Source organism: Harpegnathos saltator, unplaced genomic scaffold, assembly GCF_003227715.2.
Source record: "Harpegnathos saltator strain DR-91 unplaced genomic scaffold, Hsal_v8.6 scaffold119, whole genome shotgun sequence".
Lineage (NCBI taxonomy): Eukaryota > Metazoa > Arthropoda > Insecta > Hymenoptera > Formicidae > Harpegnathos > Harpegnathos saltator.
In genome coordinates, this window is record NW_020229894.1 from 86,905 (window position 1) to 101,699 (window position 14,795).

Here is a 14,795-nt window from a genome sequence, read left to right on the forward strand (position 1 = left end):
GATGAGGAGTTTCCCTTTTCTTCTCTTGTTGCTCTGCTCTCTTTGTATTTCTTCTTTCTTTTCGGACTATACTTGGTATATTGCGCAGTGTTGACTGAAATAACTGGCAAGTCGGCAATCGAAGTTAATGAATCAAATGTAATCGCGAATAATTTATCGATGACATTGATTTACTCGACCCGTTGATTTCAATCATTTCGGTCGGCCAAAATTCCAATCGTTCAATGTCTAACGTCGATGCAAATAAGTCACCCCGTTGAATGGGGAATAGAATTGGCACGTTTGAAAAAACCTCGACAGCTGCCGAGAGAGAAAGAAAAAAAAAAAACCGGGAATATAAAAATACATTTTCCCTGCAAGTAGATTTTCTTGAGAAATATATCGATGGATGAGCAACATTTCGTAATCTGGACACTCTTTTAACATCAGCTGGACAGCTCTGGGCATTGACGGACCGCCCGGCAGAAATCTCGAATGTCTGGCGAGCTCCAGTTCCAAGCGGAACGACAAATCATGATGACATCCAAATGACGAGAAAACGACCGAATCATGATGAAAAACTGAGTTTTGCTCGTCACTTTGACGTCATTTTAATGTTATCATGGTATCCTCCTCTGGGCTGCGGCGAGCTGCAACATTGACGCGGCGTCGCCGTCAGTTGATGTTCTCATCGAGTGAACTACAGCGAAGCATCGCGTACACCCAGTCTCTATTGTGCGTATGATCGCATTCCGCATCGGCGGCGCCAACAGCCGACGGCGGTGATGTGGTCCGATTTGTATTTTTCTGCGGCGCGTGCTAATTGGCAGCGGCGTGTCACGAAAGCGCGCCGCGACGCTCTGTCCGCGCTCCGTCGCGAAGTATTGTGCCGTGTTATGACTGGAAGATGGCCTCTTCACCCACTCTCGATCCGTCCTCGTGCGGCCTCGCGTTTCTTTCACGCTACCCCGAACTTACCCGCCGCCCGCGCCGACGAGCGTCGTACGATGATAAGGAAGTCTCTTATCGGCCCGACGTATAATTACGCAAAGGCGCTTCAAGATCGTCGACGGCCAAGAGCGGGAGTCTAAGAAAAGGAGAAAAGAAAGAGAGTGAGTGAGAGAGAGAGAGAGAAAAGGTGTGTGTGTGTGTGTGTGTGTGTACACACACACAAGCGGACGGATAAAATAGATTGCTCGTGGGCTCGTGTCGACGGATCTTATTCGTCGTCGGCGTCGATGTCTTGTCAAATCGATCGACGAGTGTCGTAACATACGAGCGCGGCGATAAGTCCCGAACGATATAATAATGACCCCATGGCAAGGATTTATGAGGGGAGAGATAAGCGCGCCGCGATTTTTTGGAATGCCGAGGCGGCCATGCGAATCCCTCTCCCTCTCGCACGCGAAGTCCTCCGGTACTTTTTCCCGATAGAGAAGTTGAAGATCCGCTTCATCACGTGCGAGCACGGCCTGCGACTCTTGCGATTTTTTCGCCGCCGGCCGCGCGAGCGAGACCTCCTCCCAACGGCGTGTTTTCCTGCTAGATAGTGCGGAGATAAAATCAATGTCAACCCAGTGACTCTCGCAACTCGGCGCTTCCTGGCGCGCAATCCTGGCCGTATCTCTCCGGGACGGACCAGCCGTACATGCTGACACTCGCTAGCCAGATATCTATCTTGTTCCTCCCGAGATTTGTTTTCTTCTCTCTCTCCCCTCCTCTCGCCGACGTCTCCTTCCGAAAACGCAGACTGCGACGATAATCGCGATAGTCTAACGGACTCGCGCATAGATCTTTTTGCGTCTCGTCGGAGTGTACCTTGAGACGGAAAGCACATAACGAGATAACAGGCTCTCTGGACTTCGCGCGAAGTCCAGACGCTACCGACAAAATTAATTAGTCTGCGCCGCCTTATACTGGTCTTCTTTTCGTCTGCTCTCCCCGCCAAGCCTCAACGATGATGCTTCCCTCCAAGTTCCGAAGACGTATACTAGTTCCTCGAAGGAAACGAAAATTATCGCGCGACACGCAAGCTTCCAACAAGTCTGCCTCTCCTCAGATTCCGAGTAATCTGAATTATTGCCGAAGTATCACGATTGTATTCAATTAAGCGAAGCCCCGAATCGCGAAGGACTCAAAGTCGCGGCGCGATACGGCCATTGTTGTGTCGGCCGAACTTGTGACACCTTCTCCGCTGCCCCTTTCCTCTCTCGAGTAAACACGCATAAATTCACGCGTCTCGTCGCAGATTATCGCCTCTCAATTAGACGTGTGTGATTTATAATTACGGATGCAAGAGAGTGACGCGGCCGCGTCATCCACGGGACGAGGGAGGAGGCGAGCGGGGGATGAGGACTTACGTAATGAGACGGTCGAGTGAAGTAATCGAACTATTTGACTCTTTACTCGTACGTTGCGAGAAATACAAAAATCGCCAGAGGAATTCTTTCCCAAGCGGCGTTTGTACTTGTACCTCCTCCCCGAACTCCCTTTCACTAGACTAACTTCGGGCTGCTGGCCCGATTTCAAGACAGGAGACCGGCGGTCATCGCAACCCTCGCTTCGGTCGCTTAGACTGGAGCTACCACCGGGCACGGCTCTATCGCCGGGGTCTTCGAGGTAGTCGGCTGGCTGACTCCGTCCTCCTCCGTGGCGTAGATCGACTTTGACTCCTGCTTCTCTTGCTCACTTCGCCAGTGTACCTGTAATGAGTCGGACATTTGTATTATATTGTATTTTAAAAACTGAAACATACGTATTAACCTACTACTATTGAAAATCTACTATTACTAATGAAGAAAATTTAACATAGAAAGAAAAATTTGTTTTCTCTCCTTTTTCTCTATCTTTTTCTTTCTTTCCTCTCTTTCTATTGTATGAGAATCTTCTTATTCGTTATACTATTGTCTTAATTATTTTACAAAAGGGTTCAGCAGATATTATTAACATTATTAATAAAAATATTATTAATAATATATTTATTAATATATATATATATATATTAATAAATATATATTATTATATATGTATTATTGTTAATATATTATTAATAAAAAAATAAAAAAATAAATAAACACGCTTTTCTTGATATACTCTGAAATAAACTCCACCGGCAGCCTCTGTTCCCTCATTACTAGAAAATACGATGAGGTTGGAAAAGAGTTGTATGAAAAAAGCTATGATATATTCTCGCCGTGTAATGATATATGCGATTGTCAGGAGAGACGATCTCGCGGTGTTGAATTCGTGTTCACCGGAAGATATTGAAAGCACCTTTTGTTTGTGCTGCTTGATGGCCTCGATACACCTGTCCATGACCATGTTTTCCATCAGCACACCGTCCTCCGAGGCGTAAGCTGCCGCCTGCCAGGTAACACCCAGCTTCGCCAACTCTCTGCCGGACATGCCCTCCGTCAGGTCGGCCATCTTGATGCACAGCGCGCTATAGTCAAACTGAGCTACTTTCAGTCTCTTGTTACCCTCGATCGCCGGCTGAAGAACAAACTTGTCGAAGTAGAGCCGGATCAGGCGCTCGCGCTCTTCGCGACCTGGAAGGATAAACTCCACCATCTCGTCCAGCCTGTCGTTCACCGCCCAATCGAACTGCTCGGGCGTGTTCGACGCGAGCACCAGCATGAACTTGTTGCTCTGCTCGCCGGTCCGGTAGAGGAAGGCGTTCAACGTTGCTCTGAGGTCCTCCGAGATGCGCTCGCTCGACCGCTTCCTGAGGAACGCGTCCGCTTCGTCGATGAACAGCATCAGACCCTTTCTGGACGTTAACGCCCAGTCGAACATCTTGTGAATGGCAGTAACACCGTCTCTACCGAGCGGTGCCATGTCGCCGCCTGTGACGATCGCGTAGTCCATTCCCGAGTGCTCCGCCAACTTCTTCGCAAACATGGTCTTGCCGGTGCCCGGCGGCCCGTGCATCAATATGTTCCTGTACATGCCGCGGTTGCGCTTCGTGTTCTTTGTGGCGATCGCGATGTCGCGCAGCCGCTCCTCCAGCTTGGGTGCGAGTATAACGCCTGAGAGCGCATCGGTCTGCTTGGGCTTCAGTTTCTTCGCCGCCTGAATCGGGTGCCGGGCTACGTCCAGCAACGCGAATCTCGAGGTCTCGCGTACCAATGACGGTTTACCCAAGCGGGACTCGATGTAGCGCGTCGCGACGCCGGTCGCACCCTTGGCGGTGTACACCCCGAAGGCCAGCAATGACAAACCGGCGGCCGCTGCGGTGATCTTGTCCCAGTCGCTCAGCAGAGCTTTGGCTCCTGACCCCAATACCGAGCCAGCTGTTCTGAAAGATGTAACGATTATCAAGTCACATACATACAAGTTGGTGCGTCATATGATACATCAATCGCTCACTTTATGGATTCTAAAACGGTAATCCTCTTCTCCGAGGCTTTCAACCTAATTTGCTCAAGATTCAGGTCATGATTCTCCCTGTCGATCTTTGCCTTGGCCCTCAGCTCAGCCTCCAGTTTTCTCATTTCGTTCTTGTGTCTCAATTCCATCTCGTGCTCTATCGTAGCTTTTCTCATGGCTTCCTGCTTAGCCACTGATTCCTCTTGCCTCCTTAGATTCTCATCGTTCATTTTCTGCTGCTGCATCAACTGATCTTCGTAGCGCTTTCTAGCCAATTGATCCTGATACTGTGCCCTCATTTGATGTTGCTTTGTCTCCTCCTGTATGGTTTTCCTCCTCTCCTCACCCTCCACCCGCTTTTGTTCAGATTTGAGTTGCTCAATGTTGGATTCATACTTCTTCATCTCGGCTTGTAATTCCACTTGCCTAGTGGTCTCCTGCATTTTAGACAGTTCCAAGGCCTCTTTCGCATGTCCTATGTGAAGATAAAATCATATTCATTACTTTCGGAAGACCATAGAGTCACTTTATGACTTTATCTTGACTGAATAGCAAGCACAAAAGTATACTTTTGTGCGACAATAGATTTGTATACTTTGACTTAAGAGATTAGTACTCTTACTTTAGAACTATCGATTGTATCTTGTAAAATGTCCTTCCTGTAAAATAATGATGCAATAACAACATCACTCGGCATCACTTACGTAATTGCGCACGAGGTTCTTTCGCGAAAAGTATGAGAGAAAGGAAAATTTACTGGATCGTTCGAGTTCCTTGGCGGCATTGGCGGCACGTTCCAGCGCGGCCGAGTCGAACATGTACGCTTCCATTTGTGACTTGGTCAGCTTCTTTGGTGGACCGCCGCCGCCGTCGTCGCCGCCGCCACCGCTGCCGCCCGCCGCCGGCGGTGGTTGCACATATTGCGAAAAGTCCGACGGCGGCTGCGAATTGCGATATCCGAACAGCCACGACATGTTCTTGCGGTCGATCTGCGTGCTCCAAAGAAGGTTATAATCGCACACCTCTCGTCTTCTCTCACGACACGCGAACACCGGGCTCTGTCACGTGGAGTCCGTTTGGAGTGCAGATGGTGGTTGCGAACGGATGCGCCATCTTTGGACTTTCGGTGCAGCTGTCTCACCACCAAGCATCTTTGCTTCGAAGATCGCTGCAATCGGCAACCATCGGCAACCATCGGCAACTAGCACAACTAGGTAATGGAGATTTCACACTCTATCAACATCTGACTTCCAATGTCCGATATTGAATAGAGGAGAATTTGCGTTTTCGAGACTAGAGATCTGTTCTTTTTCGAAAAACTAGTGCAATAAGTTAGAGCGAGAACAAAATATATGCTTCATTAGGTCTGTTTGCATTGATTGCACTTTTGGCACTTTTATATCTTACGCCTGCTGCACACTGGCTACTCTTTGAGAAAGAAAAACTCTCATTGGCTATCGTTCCATTGAATCGCGTTCGGTGTGCAAGAGGAATTAGATTATAAAAGTGTCAAAAGTGCAAGTAACACGCGAACAGATCTATTCTAACATATTTCACTAGTTTAGAAGTTTCTCGAAAGAGACCCAAAGTGTCACTAGAAATCCCCTGGAAAGTGAATTCTATTTTCTTATCTGTTTTCCTTTGACTTCGCCTCATTTTTAATCATTTCAGACATTTTATGCGAAATTTTGTGAGAAATTAAGGAAGAAAACAAAGATTTCATTGAAGACAAAGGCGCATTTGCCTGATGTATTGTTTGCTTCTTGATAAAGTTCACCTCTCGATTGAGCCATTCAGCTGAGATCTTTCATCATTTCTTATCTATCTGTGACGCAGATCTATCTATGCGTATACGCAGATGGGAAAAAGTCCAACCGTCTAAAATCCCAACGTAGTCAGTAGTATGACTCAACGGCTACTCGGACGGCCAATTCTTGCATAGAGTGTTCGATCAATCGTGAGTGCCGATGTATCGATGACCTCATCCGTCTGCCCGCCCGCGGCAAGTTCGCGCGGCTGCGGTGAGTGTGCTCTTTTTAAATATGGGGAGGTTACTTTTTTAAAGTAATATGTGGAACCTCGGTAACCGCGCTGCCGTGGTGTTGATCTGTGTGACGTGCGGGTGCGTGTTGGTCTACAACGCCTGGGGCGCGATCCTCGGGCTCGTTCTATCGTTGCTGCTGGTGGTGTACGCTTGCTATTCGTTGCTCGCCAACGACAGCCTAGTGTCTCCTCAGGCGTATCACGTACTTGTCTATCTGCGGGAGGCGGTCGTCGAGCTGCGCGCGGCCCTGGATTCCGCTGTCGACCACGTTAGCGGATACACGCGTAAGCTCTGGCACAGTGCGAGCTATTGTTACCGTGAACGTTTCTCATTCAGGATGGACAGCCGACGCGGAAGAGGTAAGAGTTATCAGCTCAGCAGCGACTCTTACGCGACGACTGTGGTCAGAAGCAGGGACTCGTTGACACCGACGTCGCCCTCGTCGGCGGCCAGGTTCAGTCCGATCGACCAGTTGGGCCAGATCCGGCGCAATACTTACCAAACCTCGCGCGACAACGACACCATGTACCACAGGTTTTGTCAAGCCGGTGACCATGAGCGCTCGCAGCAGCTTATTTTAGGCAAGCATACTTCCACACCGGTGCTTCGACCTGGTGACAGAGATGACTCCAGGAATGGTGACATAGGTTTGTTCTCTGCCAAGAGGACTACACCCCTGTATAATCAAAGCCATACATTGAGCCGGGGTGAAAATATCACACAGTTTAGCCCTGATGGCTCTCCGTGGGGTACTAGCATCAGCCCCAAGATGCGCCCTAGACCAGCGGGCATGAAGACAGTCCAGACTGTTGCCGGGCCGCTGTTGGCATCTACGCGATACAATATTGATCCCAAGTAAGTATAATCATATCTATAGTATACTCATTTGCGTTCAAAGAGATAATGAGATTCCTATATAATTTCTTGCAGTCAGAATTGATTTGATACTTTGCGCAATCTTTGTATTTTCTTGACTATAGAGTGTATACAGATGTGTCATCACCAGGACTCACAACAAGGTTAACTAAATATGCTACGGAAGCAAAGAGTAAACTGACTCATCAGTCTCATTATGGTACAGGACAGTTTCCGAAGGTTAATCTCCATGTTAATCCTGTTCCTTTGCTGAATACAAAATCGACGAAGATGAGAATGCCTGTAACGGTCAGATTGGCACCGCCGGAAGTCTCGAGATACTCTCCGCCGGAAAGGCAGAGACTTCTGTCCAATATTCGTCACGCTCCGAACAACAAGTCGACCACGAGCGTTGTCCAGGTATTAAAGGAGATATCGTTGAAGCGACACGCATCGAGGGAGGATGTCACTTTCGATGTGGCTAAGAAGCAAAGAACAGAAGACCTTTTCGATGAGGAAACTGAGATGGTTTTGGAAGAGACCAAGCAGAAACGGAGCAGGGACGATTCTAGGTCGGAGGAGGAACTCTCCCCTCAAAATGTATCCATCAGACCCGCCAAGAAACGTACAAAAACGCGATCCTGCTACGATATCCTGAATTCGTTGAGTTCCAGTGTTCATGTTTCTTCCGGTGTTAAAAGGAAAGCAAGTAAGTATCGAATTATATGTATACTATATATATTATATAACATGAAAATTTAACACATACCCGTTATGTACAGATAGAACGAATCAAATTAAATAGGAAAATTACCATTTTGCATACAATTTAGCAATGATTATTTAAGGCATAATGTGAATGAATGAGCGTACAGAAAGTAAAAAAGTAAGAAAGCTATAAAGATAATTTGGCAAAGCAAAGGTCTCAAAAAACTATGTAAAAAAAAGTATTACATCTTTTACGTAAACGGCCATGAAAGAAAAAAAAACTGCTTCCTGCTTATAAGAAAGATGTCTTACTTCTTAGAATCTGGCAACAGTCAAAATCAGCTAATTGTAAGCGTCGAGGAAAGATGTGTGCCTCTCATGATTAGCTGATACCGTTGCTAGGTAATCTTGAGAAGTAATCATTGAGTCATCTTCGGGTTCTTTAAGAAGAAAGGCTTTCATAAACTGGAAGCCATCTTTGTACATGTCTACAGAGACCATCTTGCTTTCTCATTCATTCATATTGGCGAATCCTTAATAATTATTGTAGTCATTGCTAAAGGAGTCACATGACTTTTCTGTTCAATTTGTTCGTTTTATCTGTACACGACGGGTGTGAGTCTTATTTTTTTTTTCCGACATCATGAACAACTGTATATAATTTTTCCTAATATTATTTTCTCACCGTAGTTGACTTCTCACGCAGCGGCACACCCGACTTCGAGAAGCACTTCAAGTCTCTGAAAAGCACACAGTCCAGTAACTCCAATTCTCCAAATTCGCCAGAGCATCCGAATCTAGATATAAGTCATAGTCATAAACCTGAAATTAAAGAAATACATTCGAGGAGTCCTGAGACTCTTACTTGTGACAAAGTGCAAGAAACACTTTTGACGAAGGGTATACTAAAGACATCTAATAACGAGCCGAGGCTCAATCTGAATAAACCAGTGCCGACGGTCCACAAGAATGCTAGAAACGTCGAAATTGTATGCAGCACCACGTCCCTTGCACCAACCAAGTCCGTCAAGTTGGCGGACAAGCTGTTTATGAGAGACGAGCCCGAGCGGAATGAATTTTTGAAGTTACTCGCGGAGGAGCAGGGCAGCGTAAAGGCTAAGTTTGCGAAGAACAACGTGGAGGAGATAAAGAAAGAAGACATAAGGAATATGAGGCAAACCAGCATGAAAGCGAGACTTCAAAGTATGTTCGATGCGATATCGGGGAAAGGTAAGCATGTATCACATTTCTCTTTCATCCTAACAAAGTGACTCTTCATAGTTACTCTATCGTTCAACTTACTCTAATTTTTTAAAGGTTTATCCATCGACACTTTCGTTAGATCATCTCAAGTAACAAATTCGTTGCTTGTGCTTGCAGCGGAGAGCAAGATCAACCCGGATGTCGTGATTCAAGCGGACGACGTGAACGCGGTCGCGCCGACGGTCGTCATGTCCTCGGCCGCCAATTGCGCGACTCTCAACTCCTCGACTACCACGACCACCGTCAACACCACGCCGATCTCCACCGCGGCCATCGTACCAGGTGGCACGCTCACGTCGAAACCTGATGCAAAGCCTGCTACGACTTTCAGCTTGCCTAGCCCAGCATCGTCAGCACTGTCAAACACTCCAACGATAATCACTCCGACGAGCAAAGAAGCAAACTTGACACCTAAACCTAAAGCAGAGGGACCGATCGGCCAGGAGAAAATCGTGACGACCATGGCCGCGGTCGTGAGCACAGCGTCGCCGGCGAAGGGCCAGTCTTCGACTTCGAGCACAACGCCGACGCCACCGACGTTCGTGTTTGGGAAATCAATCGCGGAAACGCCAGCAACCGTGACATCGAGTCCGTTGCCGAACTTCAGCGCTCACAACGTTCCCAACAGCGTTCTTGCTACATCGACTACCATATTGCCAACATTCAGTAATTTCCTAGGGGCTGACAAGACGCCATCGAGCTCGATGTTCGCGCCTGTAAGCTCCAACGCCGTGCCAAGCGACAAGGTCGAGGCGAACAACGCTGTTACCACGAGCGTGAGCGCTGTCTCCTTCAGCGCGAATAGTCAAGCAAATCCCATCTTCAGCTTTGGTAAGCTCCCTACATCCACCACGACGCCGATACTGAGTTCGGCGTCGAGTTTGCCGTCCCACTTCACTGGAACGTCGTTACCAGCCAGCAACAATGCGACCAACCTCGCTGGTTTCAACAACGTCGCGAGCAACCTGCCAAATAGCACCGCGACGACGACGTCTGCGGCCGTGCAGTCGACCTTGTTCAGTTTCGGAGGTAACAATACCGCCTCGCAGACTCCAAAGTCCTCGGGAAGCATATTCAGCTTAGGCCAGTCGAGCGGCCACGTACAACCCACGAGCGCGTTTGAGAACGTCGCGAGCAGCCAGGCGACGTCGTTGCCGTTGGATACGAGCAAATCCTTCAGTTTTACGGCCAACACCTCGACGGTGACCACAACGAGCGGCTCCTTCGGCGCGAGTCCGACAAGGAGCGCAACCACGACGGCCACACCGGCGTTCGGTCTACCCAGCGCGCCTACCTTCTCATTGGGTACATCCGCAACCCCCACTTCGACCATCAACAAACCTCTCTTTGTATTCGGCAGCAATAGTGTCGCAAACGCGACGTCTATACCTGCCACTACCGCCGGAAGCACCACCGGCTTCGGCACAATCAGCAACAACGTCCTACCTACATTCGGGACACCCAGCACCACCGCTACGCCGCAGTTTGGCCCAGCCACGACTAGCACTCCACAGTTCGGAGCGGCCACGACCATCACTCCGCAGTTCGGAATCACGACCAGCACTCCGCAGTTCGGAACCACGACTTCGACTCCGCGCTTTGGAACGCCTACGACCAGCGCCCCGCAATTCGGCGCATCCACCGCGTCCATATTCGGCACCACGCCGGCTACAAGCGCGACGATCATCTTCGGCACGACCAACAGCCAGTCGGTTTTCGGCACAGGCACGTCAACGCCGGCTACTAGCGGCATATTCAACTCACCGAAGACCACAGCGTCGTCGATCTTCGCGGCCACCACCAGTGTGTCCTCCACAGATAATACGGCAGGCAACCTCTTCTCTGGCGGCGTCAACGCCAATGTGAACGTCAACAGCTCGACCACCGCGTCGTCGATATTCGGCAACGTCGCGACCCCGATCTTCGGCCAGAGCAAGCCGCCGGCGTCTTTCGGCACAGCCAACAGCACCAGCATCTTCGGCAACACGTCGACTCCGTTGTTCGGCGCGACGCAGACTACGAGCGCGCCCACCTTCGGCATCACCAACGTATCCACCACCAGCGCGATCTCGTCCGCCTTCGACAGCGGCGCGAACAACACGACCTCGACCTTCGGGGCGCCCAGCACCGGTGCGAACGCGACGAACACGCCGCAGAGCACGAGCGTAGCCGCTTTCGGCCGCACCACCAGTATCTTCGGCACGGCCGACAACACGGCGGTGGCTCTCTTCGGGACGAACACCAGCCAACCGGCCAGCGGGGCCTTCGCCCCCACGGCGAGCACAGGCGTCTTCAGCGGGCAGAATCCCACGAGTATCGCCTTCGGCGTCTCCAGCAGCGGCGCCACCGCCGGCACCGGCACCACGTTCGGCGACAATAAGCCTCTGTTCGGGACCACGTCGTCCACGTCATCGGGCTTTGGCGGCTCATCCATAGCCACCTTCGGCTCGACCGAGAGCACCGGGAATGCGGGCAACAATGCGAGCAGCATATTCTTCGGCAACAATCAAAAGGACGGCCAGCAGCAGCAACAGCAGCAGCAGCAACAGCAGCAGCAGCAGCAGCAGCAACAGCAGCAGCAGCAGCAGCAGGCCGGCTTCGGCTTCGCGTCCACCTTCAACGCCGCCAGCAGCAGCTCCACCACTGCCGCGCCCGCGCCCTTCCAGTTCGGATCTGCAACCACGAAGCCAGGTGATTGTCGCTGATTGAGAGAATCTGCGGGACTTTGAAGCGCTCGCTATCACGAGTGTGTCACACCAAACGGAGTTCCGTTTTAGATTATTGTTAGGCCGGTGCTGAAGATTTGTCATTTCTCTGTTAACTTCTCTCGTGGGAATCGTTGGGCGTTGAAGGGAGGATAGAAGTCTGCGTTTGATATCTGGAAAATTGAAGGGTTGATGTTCGTTTTATTATGTTCGTTTATTATGGTGGAAATTATGAACTCGTCGGAACTGGGGCTTTTATTTTCATTCGGTAAACATGGTAAACCCATAGTTTGTGCTTTTATATCTTATTTGACAAACACACATATGACAAATCTTTTGCGCCGATCTAATATATAAAAAGAAATACGTATATATATATATAAAGAAAAATGTACTGATAAAAAAGTGTATAGGTTTATTTTCTTTAGTAACGTATCTGTTTCCAAATATCTTCGGTAATGAATATTTTCTTGATAACGGTGTTGCCTCTCACAAAGTTTAGAAAGGTACATTACCAAGCTTGAAAGAAGAATTTATTCTTCAGAAATATTATAGAACTTACTCTCTCTATAAAGAAAGCAAAAACCCGAATTTTATAACTTAATATAATATACCCTGAATTGATTGAAGTATTTACTAGGATTTAGAATATTTTTTGAGTAAATTTGATCTGCTTATGAAGAAATTATGATAGATGTGCACTTGTATTTATGAAACTCTTGAAAAGTAACATTCGCTTGAAAACGGTGTACGTATCTTTGCATACGCCTGTATATACGTGTATATACTTTGTATCAAGTATATACATTTTACATTGTATATATATATATATATATACGTAATTTACACGTATATACGTAATTTAACATATGAATGAATACAGAGAATGATTTATTCGCTGATAATGGTGTGTCAAACGTGTGACGCTCACTTCGATATCTCACAGGAAACTGAAGTCGCAAATGTATGGCAGCGAAAACATGATTTCTGTATTTACATAAACAAACCAAGAGCCTATCTTGGATTATTATATGAAAAGTTGTCTGTGTAAAGAGCAATTTTACAAATGAACAAGATATTCGTCGCATCAGTCGCAGTATCAGTGAAGCTCGCCGAAACTGAAATTAATTATGGGAGACGAAAGATGAAAATTTCCGTGTGAAATCGTCTTTCTCTGCTCTCTATTGTTCCGCCGTGTGATTGTTCGCACGCTTTGCTTACGTGTCGATTGTGGACGCGATTAACGGCGTTATTTGATTTTCAACAGCAACTGGCTTCAACTTCAGCGCACCGTCGCCGACTCCGACCATCAATTTCGGGACGTCCGGCACGCCAGCCTTCAACCCTGCGACTCCCGGTATGTTCAGCATCGGGAGCGGATCCACCGCGCCGCGATCTAGAGCAATTCGCACGAGGAAGCCGAGATGATGGAGAATGTAAACGTCGCGTGTCTGAACGTACAGATTTTCGTTGAATCGCATCGGAGTGTTCTATTCTCGATTTATTTCTCATGTTTTAGGGATGTACGATCAACGCGAGCGCGTACATAGTACTCAATATTCTTTTATATTCCCATTATGAACAAACAAATAAAATGTTGCAGCATATTGCACATACACACACACACACACATACACGCGCGAGCGCGTGCGCCACACACATACACACACACCACGCATATGTACACACGGCGAAAATAATAAGTAACATGTAATAAGTACCGCGCACTGTTGGTGCTTTCAACACGAGCCCACCTCCGTCGAGTGAAACTCGCGTGTAAGTAAATGTTCTTCCACTTATATGACAAAATGTATCAGTACGTTAATATTATAATTGCAGTTCAACGAATAAGTGAAATGTGTTTATGTGTATATGAGTGCGTATGAATGTGTGTATAATGTATTGAAGTGTCGCTCATCATGTAACGAAAGTATCGGGGTGATTGTGGATCGATTTGTACCACTTGCTTTAAATATATTCCAAGCTGTTGAAATTCTAGCGCTCTCTCTCTCTCTCTCTCTCTCTCTCTCTCTCTCTCTCTCTCTCTCTCTCTCTCTCTCATTTTCTTTGTACCATATACCGTAGGGATCTCGTGCCACGAGTATTTTTTTCTTTTTACGACTGAGATGAAAAACCGAGCGGCAGAGCTAATGAGTGTTCATCTGTCTTTTATTAAAAGATTGTAAACAGAGAAGCATGAAGGGCTTAACATGCACTGAAACTAAATTATTAGGATTTACTAATCGTATACGCATCATTGACTAATCGTGTTTGTAGATTCTTCAGAGAAGCGAGAACGACGCAGCCCAAGCAGTATATATAATCTGTTTGTTAGCAAAACTGTACATTATAATATTGAAAAATGAATGTGTACGGTTAGGAAAATACTAATAATCCAATTGTACCACTTGTTAAGGCTATTATACCGAGCTGTATACATTGATGTGTTCGAATTACTGTAAGGTGCGAAGTAATGAAATTACGACAAATTATTGTTCTGTCAGTTGCGTTAATGCCGGTCTAAATTGTTCGAACAAATATATGTAACATTGACGACAAATTATGTACGAAGAGAATAAGAACATTATACTCTCTCACATGTCGCATGTTTTTTTTTTGTTTATTTTTAATTATAATTTCACCTTGCAAACGCCGTTGAAATCACTGCCTTCCGCAACAACGTCGGAAGATAATCCTTCGTGTATACATATCGTGCGTTTACATAATATCGAATTCGAATTTTTTTCTTTATTCATACACACGACGCGACTAACGTTCTTCTCTCTCGTACATGTATTCTTTCGACATCGTTATTTCTGCCTCAAGGGAACTTTCGGAATAATCGAGAAAGTGTAACCATCGGTTTTTTTTTT

General features: G+C 47.4%; 2 protein-coding genes across 3 annotated transcripts; one reads left to right on the forward strand and one right to left on the reverse strand.

Annotated features, from left to right (window-relative positions):
• Positions 1 to 2,356: 2,356 nt before the first annotated feature.
• Positions 2,357 to 5,478, reverse strand: bor (ATPase family AAA domain containing bor). Of its 2 annotated transcripts, none has more exons than XM_011138304.3 (4): positions 5,105 to 5,478; positions 4,348 to 4,822; positions 3,253 to 4,276; positions 2,357 to 2,681 (listed from the first exon to the last, which is right to left on the reverse strand). In XM_011138304.3, exons 1-4 carry the CDS (start codon positions 5,319 to 5,321, stop codon positions 2,550 to 2,552), a joined length of 1,848 nt encoding a protein of 615 aa, XP_011136606.1. In that variant the 5' UTR covers positions 5,322 to 5,478; the 3' UTR covers positions 2,357 to 2,549. The 2 variants fall into 2 exon arrangements, with proteins under 2 accessions (XP_011136606.1, XP_025159921.1); XM_025304136.1 differs by lacking the exon at positions 5,105 to 5,478 and adding an exon at positions 4,970 to 4,988.
• A 912-nt stretch (positions 5,479 to 6,390) lies between these two features.
• On the forward strand, positions 6,391 to 14,795 carry LOC105181495 (nuclear pore complex protein DDB_G0274915). The gene is made up of 5 exons (XM_011138303.3): positions 6,391 to 7,246; positions 7,372 to 7,955; positions 8,645 to 9,184; positions 9,335 to 11,908; positions 13,190 to 14,795. The coding sequence occupies exons 1-5, from the start codon at positions 6,417 to 6,419 to the stop codon at positions 13,348 to 13,350; spliced, it is 4,689 nt and encodes a 1,562-aa protein (XP_011136605.1). The 5' UTR covers positions 6,391 to 6,416; the 3' UTR covers positions 13,351 to 14,795.

Bases quoted from the DNA above. Each gene is read 5' to 3' on its own strand.
- bor (XM_011138304.3), bottom strand. From the start codon at position 5,321: ATGTCGTGGCTGTTCGGATATCGCAATTCGCAGCCGCCGTCGGACTTT. The intron at 4,823-5,104 runs GTAAATTTTCCT...ATCTTCACATAG, and splicing joins CAAGGAACTCGAACGATCCA to GACATGCGAAAGAGGCCTTG. The intron at 2,682-3,252 runs GTGCTTTCAATA...GACTCATTACAG, and splicing joins TCAAGCAGCACAAACAAAAG to GTACACTGGCGAAGTGAGCA.
- LOC105181495 (XM_011138303.3), top strand. From the start codon at position 6,417: ATGTGGAACCTCGGTAACCGCGCTGCCGTGGTGTTGATCTGTGTGACG. The intron at 7,247-7,371 runs GTAAGTATAATC...TCTTGACTATAG, and splicing joins CGATACAATATTGATCCCAA to AGTGTATACAGATGTGTCAT. The intron at 7,956-8,644 runs GTAAGTATCGAA...TTCTCACCGTAG, and splicing joins CGGTGTTAAAAGGAAAGCAA to TTGACTTCTCACGCAGCGGC.